The sequence below is a fragment of the Phaethon lepturus genome, unplaced genomic scaffold (assembly GCF_000687285.1).
Source record: "Phaethon lepturus isolate BGI_N335 unplaced genomic scaffold, ASM68728v1 scaffold32413, whole genome shotgun sequence".
In the NCBI taxonomy this organism is placed as follows: domain Eukaryota; kingdom Metazoa; phylum Chordata; class Aves; order Phaethontiformes; family Phaethontidae; genus Phaethon; species Phaethon lepturus.
The window spans coordinates 1-11428 of NW_010528923.1; the positions used below are offsets into that span (position 1 = coordinate 1).

Consider the following 11428-nt stretch of genomic DNA (forward strand, 5'->3'; position numbering starts at 1 on the left):
TGGTGTCCAGCCAGGGTCAGCCCACCACAGCTTCTGAAGATGTCAGAAGGTTCCTTCCACTGGTTTCCAAGCAGTCCTGAAACAGTCATACACTGCACAAACACTAGTCCTTATCCCTCCTCTGGAGAAAAAAAAATAAATTTAAAAAAAAAAAAAAAAAATCACTTTTTCTACAGCTGTGAGGCTGGTGAAACTCCTGGCTCTGAAACATCGTAACAGGCTGAGAATTTAGAGACAAAGAGGAAGAGAGCTGAAGCAAGCAGCTATACGCAAACATCAAGGCAGATTTGGTCTGTAGAGTTGAGCTCATTACTCTAGTTTTTCAACCTCCTCACACACTCAGGGTTTCTATGCCTAGAAACTACTGTGTAGGACGAGAGCAGAATTTTTTATTACTATTTTTCACCCTTATACACAGGGAGGAAAATCCACGGTACAGATCTGCACTGAAAGCCAGGAAGCCCTCATAGTCACAAGCAGCACTTCTTACAATGGATCTTTAAAGTCAACACAGTCTGTTCTGACTGTGCCAGCTACAAGAGGGCTTTGTATCAGAGGCTCCATTTTCTCCTTATTGATTACGTGTTATTCATCACCTTTCAATAATCCTCCCCCTCAAAAGCTCCCTACTGCAAAAATACACGTCAGCATTTGTGTGGTAAGAATTGAAAGTGTCATGCAATAATCATGGTGACCTGCACAATTTTTCAACATAATCATCATATTCAATTATGGTCTAAGGCCCTACATATCAGTGTAAAAGGTATTAAAACACACAGGGATCCTGAACAGTTCTATTTTCATTATTCTTGAATACCCTTTGCCTCGTGTATTGAGGCACTCGGTACATAACCTTGCATTTGACGCTCTCAATGTTCCATCTTTCATCACAAACAACAGTTTTACTGTCTGAAGAATATAAAAATCCCTGTAATCCTATCATCCATGGATTATTACTTTGTAAATAACTTCTCCATTTGCATACAGTGACAATTTATTATTGTTACAGGAATAGCAATCTGGGAGGCACCCAGCTATCACAGGAATTATGTGAAGCTTTTCAAAAGGGCAGTAAGCTTGACCTACTTACCCATAAATGTGGGGAGAGATTCAGACAATCTCTATGAATTGACAGACAAAGGAAACAAACCTATTTTTCATAAAAAAAATAGGGGGGGAGGGAAGAAAGCAGCAAACCTGTGCTATCTCCTCTGTTTTTCTTAATTTTTCTTCCCAGGTCACAGTCATTTCCTGAATCAACTTTTCCGATTCCTCCAATCGTTCTTTTAATTCTGGAGATTTCATAGCCTGCAGAAATAAAAGCAAATAAACCAAGAAAATCTGTTGTGCTTTGTTTTTTTCACATCGCTGTCACACAGATGGGGAAAGAAGGAAACGTAACTTTACTCAATTTCCAAGGCATACTTACCAGTAAGTAAAGAGGTTTTTAAAATATATATTGCATATAAATGCAGAATCCATCAAAAAGTTAGTTTCATTAGCTTCAAGTACAGATACAAAAGTGGAGTTTATAGACTTCAGTGCAAATCAATTACACGATATTGGCAGATTTGCACAAAGATATTCAAACGCAAACTGATGTCATTTCTATACCACTAGGAGTATCCCAAAAGACTCATAATTAAAACAATCTTGTTTCTCAAGCTACCGCTGATCTGGCTACCCACCATTGTCTCAGCTGTCGTTCCCTCAAAACGGCACTTAACGTCTCTGGCACTTAAACTGACATGCCAGCAAAATATTTTTATTATTCATTTTGATGTGGCCTGATGGGTGTGATTTTTTCTTTCTATAGCAAATATCAAGGCAGCCGAGGTGTTCTGGTTATCCACCTCTACATATGCATTTTACAGAGCCGGTATCGAGAGAAGCCTTACGATGTGCTTCTGGACACTGGAATTTGATTTTCTCGCTCATCCATCACAGCTCTAATTTTGTTTTGTATAATAGTCAAAGGCCCCCGTTCCACCCAAGGGCTAACTTGAGAATAAGAAGATACATTCCCCACCGCCACCCATCAGACACTCCAAAAACTGAAAGGACATCAACATTTTCATACTACATATATTTACTTCCTCAAGTCTCGTAGGGGCATATCCCCTCGGTACTCCCTCAGACAGGAAGCCTGTGGACCTCCTTACATCCTTATTTCATTACGGCTAACAAGACGAAAATGGTTTTGGCTGGTAGGTATTTAGGCAACGTCAATTAAACAATGCAAGCATCATTCTCCATCAGACATTTCTTTACCACAAAACCCAAAAGTCCTCACAGGAATCCCAATCAAACAGCCTGGCCTCATTACACTGCAGTTCACTCAAGAGGAGGAGAAAGTGATTTAAGACAGGAGTCTCCTCTGCCTTGAGATGCAACAGTCTACGAACTGTCGGCTAGTGTGTCCCATGTAGTATTTTCTGGCTGAATATCTCAAATACCTAAATATAGGGTAAAAGGGAAGCTGAATTCCACCCAGGAAGGAAAGTGAAGCCAAGGCAATCTCCAGAACAAAGATTTATTATAACCAATAAACCACGATCGGTGCAAAGGAGCTGGACACTACAGAGCAGGACAGGAGGATGAAGCCCAGTTGCTCTCAAGGTCTAAGTCTTGTTTGTCTATTTATTTGTACCTGGGGCAAAATCACTCAACATTTTCACATGCTTGAACTGTAAAATGAGCTAGGTCATTCTCCTCACTCCCTACAATGTTTATATAAAAAATATATATGGGCCCAGATTTACACCAGACCAGCAGGTGTGCTCCTCTGCTGACAGCGGTTAGTCCAAATGCCCAGCTTAGGAAGGACAAGCTGGTGGTCTTGGCACAAACAAATTAACACACGTGCTATTAATTTCAGCAAGAAAAGATCAAAATGCATGGATTAAAAAAGAAAAGGGGGAAAGAGGATAATGCCTTAGTCTTCTGGGGTGGGGGTAAGTAAACTGTCAAGTTCTGTTCTGCCTCGGCTGTTTGGGAGAGAAAAGGATACTGACACCAAAAGGAAAAAAAAAATACCCAAAAGCACAACTTGGTAACCTCTATATTTGGAAATAAGCTTTGAAAATATAATCTGACTGTCATGACAGGTCAGTGTTTTTATTCAGTTAAAAAAAGTTATTTATGCTCATTTCTGTAAGAACAATTAGATGGGCTACAAATGGGCTAAACTGAAAGGAATGCAAGACAATAAATAATGTTTTTGACCTTTACTGTGTAGACTCTTAATAGCAAACTACACCAATTTTTCCATGTTCTTTGTCAATGACACAGAGATGACAACTAGGGAGGGATTTTAAATATTTCCTTTCCCAAGTATTATCACTTCATATTTAGGAAACACTACTTCATTACTTTGGAAAGCTGCCATTACTTTGGCATCAATGCTCACAAATGAAAAAAACAGGGAGTACTTGCATCTCTCAGAGAACTGTTAAGTCTGTGGTTCATATTTTAGAGGAATTGTTAGATATTTAGCTTGAGATAACTTAAAGAAACTGATAGACACTTATTGGATGCTTAGCATATTAGGCAGCTCAAATAAGAACAGTCCAAAATTCACTAGTCATTTCTAATACCGCAGCCAGCATTCCCTGCATACCTCATGAGGCAAATACTGTAATCATAGTTTTTCTGAATTGCAAAACAGATGGATTATATCACCACTGCTTTTCCACATTTGAGAACAGAACTCAGAATTACGCTAGCTCTTGGCCTTCGCCTAACATTTAGGCCGTGCTCCTTTCACAGTTTCATTGAGGTAGCTATGCAGATACTCATAATATTGGCTAGAGCCTGTAAGAGATTCAACTGAGAAGAGCTAAAGTTTGTAAGCAAGCAAGCATTATTTAACTGAATTCACACCTCGCAGGATGTAGCCAAAAACACACCGGCAAAGCTCTGCCTATAAACTGCACAATCTTAAGACTCCACCCCGATTCCTGCCTTCATGTCCTCTTGCTTTTGATCTGTATCTCACAATAAAAACAAGATTGCTCAACAAGGTGCTCAGACAGAACCTGTATCTCATGTTATCACCCGTGTTTCAAGACTGACGTACACAAAAATGGAAAGAAGAATAAATGGAGATTTCTCACAGATACCATGTAGTAATTCTTTGTGGCGTTCATTTTTGAGAGCCAGGTAAGAAAGTTCTGACAACGGGATTAACAGGACTTGCTGGCTAGTCAAGACTAAAATTTGTACCTCTGCTTTTGTGAGCTGTTCTCGCAGCTTCTCCACTTCCTCACGGAGCTCCCGAATAATGCGAGCATTGGGGTCTTCGTTCACCACGGCATGATTAACGATGTTCTTGGCCCGGTCTGCGTACCTCAGTGTTGAAAGGGTCTCATCATAGTTGTCTGCTGCTGGGCTTACTGTTGCTACCATGGCAGTCTTGCTGTTCCCACCAAGGCTATCCTGGGAAGTGGTGGAAGTTATAAAATTAAAACAGAAGGTTTTCTTTTATTTGACCCAGTCAAGGAACTTAGACAGCTAATAATAACCAAGAGTTGGGAGTAGATGGGGGCAACAATAAGAGAACCATTTTTGTCAGAGCACCTCAGTGCAAAATTAATGTTTTAAGCTGTGCAAATCAAGGGAAGTTGCTATTTTCAACCTTTTTTTTTTTTAAAGCACATTTAGGAAATGTCATTCTTGACTTTCAGAATCTGTTTTAATTTAAACAGGAATGAAAACAGTCCCTTTCTTGGGCTTTAAGGTGCCTAGTAAGGGCTACAAAGGTTTACTTCTATGTTTGCTGCTTAGGTTTATAAACCAGAAATATAAGCACTTCAGCATTAGACTTCTCAGATACTACTGAAAAGAGGAGCAGGAAAGATCATAATGAATTCAGAATATCTTATTTTAAAGACTGGAAGTACTGGAATAAGTACTTAATTTAAATTACTTAAAGATCTCCTCATAAACAATTTTATACAACTTTATTGTTATAAAGGATACAGTTGATTTTATTCTTATAAACATTTCAGAATGGGGCCCTTCCCTTCCCCCCACTTACACAGCTCACACATCTAAGTAGAGTTATGTAAGAAATTTCACTTTTGGAATCTGGTTGACAGAGAAGAAGGGCGTGAAACCACATTCCTGCAAGGGAGTGTGTCAAGGGAGCGGGGGAAGGAAGGAAGCATTCAATCTTTTTATTGATGGCAAAATTGTGGTTTACAATTTTGGCCAGTCTAAAAGATAAAATATTCTGGTTTAAATTTTGCAGCAAATCTTATTTTGTCTGGTTGAGGTTTATTTTTTTATTTTTTATTTTCTTTTATTTTTATTTAATTTTTATCCAGTATCCCTTTCTGAGAGAAACCACGCTATTAACTTTCATCCTCAATAACCCATGAAATCTAGGTCAGGCATTGCCATTAGAACAATCTGACTACATTAGCTGTTTGTCTAAGCATTTCAATTACAAAGCACACACGTAGCTTTCCCCAGCAATCATTAAAACGCCCCTTTAAGTATTTTCTTAACACTCGCTTTTTTACTGCCTGATGCCTAAAATAGTTTGACAGCAGTCTGGCTGCTTCAGCGGTCCGGCAAGCGTCGACCACACAGACCGATGTTACTTCGCTGCTGCACGGGTACCGCTCTGCTGTCCCTGGGCATGCGAAAGGGCTCTCTGGGTAGAGAATATAATAATTCACAATTTCACTCGTACAGCGCTCAGCACAGTGAGGTACACCAGCATGGTTAGCACTTGCAGGTGAGAGTATTTATAAAGAAGTCAATGGAAAAGAGCAGCCTTCTGACCGATACCAGCGTGGCTTTTTTCTCATCTGAGGAGCAGCCAATATTTACTCCAACACACACATGGCTTGGGAGGATCCACGCTGTAACACAGAAATGTTTTTCCAAAGCCTCTACCGAAAACCTTAAAAAAACTAACAAGAGTCCGTGACTCATTCGATGGCATTTCTGGCTCTACAGAAGCCAGGACTTTTCTTCAATCCGTCAACAGTTTTCAAAAATTAGGAACGACACTCTGCAACTGCAACCCTGTTCTACATAAAAAGATGAAGTTTATCAGGGAGCTTGCCATGTACTCTGCTTCCAAACCCAACCTTAACAGTTTGCACTTTGGGAAACTCCTTCGCTGCACTAATTAATTAGCTCCAAAATAGAATTAATGCATTATTTGAATTGCAACTCTGCAGTACAGGCAGCTGAGAACGCTGTTAGTGTGATACACCGTAATTCACAATACACCCATTATAAGTTGTGTCAAGTTCCTCTTGTAATGTGGCTATTCAAGCCCAATGCCAGACTGTCCGATAAAGTTTTATGTATAAAACTGTTGTGCTGATTTCACTGGTTTCTTTAATGTTAAGCAAGAAAGGTAGAGAAATAGTAAGCCAGCCTCTCATTAGTGAAGACAGCATCTGCAAATTACCCTGGAAAGGCTGGGCTTGCATGTGATAGAGACACACAGAGTGGAAATAACTTACTTATTTCTAAGACTAAACTAGCACAGCCTTCTCTAGCACCAAGATTACTGTGAAAAGAAGTTAAAATTTTTGAAAGCAGCCATCAGTAAAACATACAGGGCTTCTGATTAAAATGGGAAAATGAGATGTTTGTATCAATTGAATTAGATAAAACCAAAAGGCTACAGAGTTGATAAGCTATTTTGCTTCCCACACATAACTTGACACCAGTCTTCAAGCCTCCTCTTGCAGTAGTATTTTTCACCTGGTACTTTCGTCTAAAGATCCTCAACGAAATTAAACACAAGGTGTTAGATCTTGAGGTCTCCTGAACCCTCCTTGTCTCTCAGGTTTGGGGAGAGACGCTGTATGACAGATACTCCTAGCGTTAGAACACACTTACCCCACTTTGGCATCGTAACTTTCAACTTTTAAAAGTTGAAAGCTAGAGGGAAAAGATAGCCCACCATCTCATGGCTTCTACAAACAGGCTTCTCTAAATGAGTAAGTCCCTCCTTTGATCTTTAATTAAAAAAACGTTTAAAATTTTGCCCTTTCAAAATAAAGCTTCTCTTCAATGAGCTTGTTTGTAAAAAACCTCCAAAAGCCCAAAACCTTTTGTTTGCACTTAACATAGCTGGATGTTAAAGACACAAAGAAGGTTTGCTTGAAAGAAGGCAAAACAAAAGTGTGCTCCTATTTATGAGCTAAAGCATGTGCTGGGTATGCCATCGTCATCGTAGCTACAATGCATCAAACAGGTGCTAAACAGGAATTTCAGTCTGCTTGCTGGATTTGTTTAGAAGTGGAACGGCATAACTAATTCTAACAACAACGCTGGAAATTCGTTAGGAAAGTTTCCACTCTGCTTGCTCAGCCAGCCACATCAGGAACCCCAGCACACGTGCAACTGGAGCAAACTGAAGCAAGCTGCATGCTGGTCTTGTTCCCATTATGCAGAGAGCCAAAAAGCACTGTTTAATTAGAGAAAAAACTCAGTGTAAATATGTAGAGGCAAAAATATATTTAAACACTAAGAAAGTCTTAAAGGCAAGGAACACCATGAAAGGAGGATTTATTTTACTGTAGAAAAGCACAGACACTATTTCTGTTAGGCCATTCTGATTTTTATGTAGCCCTCATGGCTCTATTTGATGTCCGGTATCTGTGATGTTTACACTAGGGAGAAGAAATATATCATTTCACAGTGGTCATGCTAAAAAGTTCATTAAAAGACAGCACTGAGAAAAATGAAGGTTTGTGGGGTTAAGGTGTTACATGAGTAGAGATTTTATTTTACTTAAGCATTGAGGTCAACTTTGTTTTCAAATCTTCTTAAGGAAAACATCTCTTTTAATCTCCACATCTCTGTACAACCTGCAAGTAACTTTTTCTTTTTCTTTCCACATGTGCAGTTAAATCACAGGGATGTCAAATTCAAACAACATTTAAAAACACTGCAAAGAATGGGTGGGGAAGCAAAGCAGAGTATTCAAGACATCAAAATCTAGCCAGAGCACCTACAAAAGTAAGAGGACAAAAAAAGGCTGGTGGTGCCAAAAATCAGTTTCTCCCCAGATTATATCCTTTTATTGACAAATATCGTAGTTGCTTCTTGATAACAATAAAACAGAGCACAAGGAGAAAAGAAAACTTGGTAAGTTTGTATTTCTATGAGACATGGTTATGGAGAATCCTGGCAATCAAATGATGAAAGAGAAAAATTTTAACAAAATCATAGAAGTGAAACTGAAGTAATCTATATATGACACCGAATTCAATAATCCTTCGAAATCCAAGTCAATCCAGATGACTCAAACTGTACCAGGCAAGATAACGGAAAAAAAAAAAAAAAAGCCAAGCAACCTTTCCTAGCAGGCAAGCTTTTTACGGATAGAAGAGGTTACATTTGTGCTTGCCACTCATTCAGAGAACGGGAGAAATCCAGATGATGACTAAACCTAAAAATCAAACTTACACTGCCAAGATTTGTTGTCATCAGGCTACCATGCTTCATGGCCACTGTATGTAGGAAGTGGGAAAGCCTGTCTTCTAATTCAACATACATAAAACTCATATTTAAGAATTTGTTTCTTCATTTAGACCTTGCAGGTCTTCATCCAAGTGCCATCATGGTACGCTCTTTTTTTCCCCCCAGAATACCAAGTAGAGTCCTATGTAGTACGGAAAATGATTTAACTGTTCATTTCACATTAATATGATGTACAAAGTCTTCTGACCTGTTCCTCAGACTGTAACTGGGATAATGCACTGCAATTATACTCTGCTGACAAAAGTAGAGTACGTTAACAAATACATTAGACAATTAGGAAAAGGCAATTGTCTTAACCAAAATCTTCAAAGCTAACCAGTATGTAAAGTTCAGTTGCATGTGGCAATAACCCAAATTAAATTAGCCCCAAGGTTGTGTGTGACACTCTATGTAAACTGACCCATAAAAGATAATGCTTTTAATTTATTTTTTTTTTAAAGTTCCTTATTCTTTAGGCCATTACTGTTCAGCAGAGACAGGGAACCTATTTAGTCTGTAGAGATACTAATGGCTTACATCCAGCTAATTTTCCAAAGACAATCATGGTTAATGTCAAAATCAGAAAACGAGGCAAAAGAACAGCTTTTTACTTCATTGAATGGGACTCTTCTCCTATTTTCCTCCCTTTTAAACAAACAAGATCAGAGTACTTACTTTAAGTAACCAGGTGAGCACAGAATCACGATAAGGAACAAATTTGTTCTTGTTCTTGCCAGCAGCCTGATCTGCCAGGGCAGAAATAACCAGCCCAAGAGTTGTCAGGGATCTGCACAGAGAACACAGGCAGTCATTAACAAGTGTAAATATTCAGAAGTCAAATGCATATTTAGAGTCTCACTTTCTCTCCAAAAATGAGCTCCGAGGAGAAAATTCCTCATACACTTTTGATCATTCTTTTCTCACAAAAGCTCTACTCCTTGGTTTTGGTCTATGTTTTCAGCCTTAATAATCATGTCTTCACAATGCAATTATGTGGTACTTGCAGGAACACAAGTACAGAAGGAAAGACGCCAATGATTTTAAATAGGCAGAGATCTCATTCAAACGTCTAAAAGTATTGTATGTGTGAAGGAAAAGTAGAGAAAAGGGAAGAAGAAAACTTGCTACAAAAGCTGATTTTATCCTATTTTACAAGTGTACTGTATTTAGCAGTCATGATTTTACTGATGAAAAAAGGAAAAGAAATAATCACCGAGTCTTACTTGTTAATGTTGCTTCCTTCTTTCAGCCTGTCTCCCGCAGCACCAGTCTTAGTTGCCCTTTCACTACCTGCTAAGTCCACCAGACTCAGCTTGCCCACCTTCTCACCTGATGTCTGCAAGAAGGAACCAGAGAACAGCTACTGTTAGTTCAGTCAAGTTAAGTTACATAGCTTGACGTATTTTCAAACAAGAATCAAGCTTAATTTCTTGGTGTAGACTCTCTACAGCTGTTCCAACAGCTTTGAAAGTCATAGTACTTGAACAATACTCTGTGATAACTCACTAGTTGCTGCTCTAGGCACAACAAGAGGATTTGAAGTGAAGTAAGATACACTCAGATCTTCAAGACATCTCAAAAATCTCCAGAGGATAGAAACAGGGGGCACATTAACCAAAAGTTAAAGCAAGAACATATGCAGAAGGGAATACAGACCAAGGAGTCACAGACAGAATGTCTTTGTTTTATCATCTTGTAAACAGTCTCCTAAAAATCTCAGACTGTATACCAGGTTCCCACTCTGTTTTTCAGAAAATGAGAAAGAACATGACAGGAAGCATGTTATAAATTATGAAAATTATTAGAATTGCAGAAGTCTCCTATAGCCTAACAATCTCCTAGAAAGCAACCCAAGCCATGCGAGTGTTTCCATTCCATAACACAGATTTTGTTATAAATCGTTTTATCACATTTGACCCAAAATGACATTCTGAAACACTCCATGAATTTCATAGGTCAATTTGAAGAGCTAACACTGTCTTTGAGAACTGTTTGCTTGCATCATGCTTTTCTGCAGCATCTTTAGCATCTCAGTATCACAGCTGCAAAGTGCTACGTTCCCCTAAAGGAGCAGGATAATTAGAATCAATATGCTTTCAAAAATGTTACTGTAAGCCTCTCAAAATACCGTGTAATCATCAGGCATACTGAAACGTGTCATTTCCGGGACTGGAAGGACCAGCAGATGGGAAAACAGAGAAATCTGCTCCAGAAACTCACACAGTGATCACTGGAAGATGTAGAACAGACAGACAAGCAGAACCACCACCTTGCATCCAGGCTGACCATGACCACACAAAAAATATGCATGTTAAGTACACGGCACAGTTACAGCAAAAAGGGAATGACAAACTACGGCAAATGAAGGAGTTTAGCATTGTACGACTGCTGATTTGAAGTGTAAAGTGCAAATAAAGAACAACGAAAATTGTTTGCCTAAGAAGACTGGTAGAAACAAGAAATGAGGAGGAAAAAAATACAAATACTTGTTATGCTTTACATTGTATCCAATATTTAGGCACGTACATGCCTTAGATTTGCTCCGTGGACATTCAAAATTTCTACAAGGCTTTGAAAACATTAAAGACTTGCCCAAGCACAGAATTTATCAATGAAGTTTAAAGAGTTTTGGTATGGGAGATTTATTTCAGTTTTAGTTTACTAGCATTTTCCGTGAGGGATCAAATAATGTAACATAAATGTATCTCACACCCCACTCCAAGGAACATTTACATATAATGAAATGTAAATAAAAATACTTTCACATTTAAATGCCTTTTAGATATTTAATATATATTGTTTCATTTAGATTCTAGGATTAGGAGAGCCTTTCTGCACCCTCCAGCAGGTCTGCTGCAACTTGGGGTCTGCATTTTTACTTTCCATTTCAAAGAATACATTTCACTTACAAACCTATTGAAATGGATTTCCC

General features: G+C 38.7%; 1 protein-coding gene across 1 annotated transcript in view; it reads right to left on the reverse strand.

The window, feature by feature from the left end:
* Positions 1-1197: 1197 nt before the first annotated feature.
* LOC104618258 (kinesin-like protein KIF13B) overlaps positions 1198-11428 on the reverse strand; it is a gene marked incomplete at its 3' end in the record, with an annotated part of 20264 nt that continues 10033 nt past the window's right edge. Inside the window, exons 8-11 of the mRNA XM_010283803.1 lie at positions 9720-9832; positions 9172-9283; positions 4225-4437; positions 1198-1308 (exon numbers count right to left, since the gene is read on the reverse strand). Of these exons, the coding sequence (XP_010282105.1) occupies positions 1198-1308; positions 4225-4437; positions 9172-9283; positions 9720-9832 (549 nt within the window). The remainder of the gene's footprint in view (positions 1309-4224; positions 4438-9171; positions 9284-9719; positions 9833-11428) is intronic.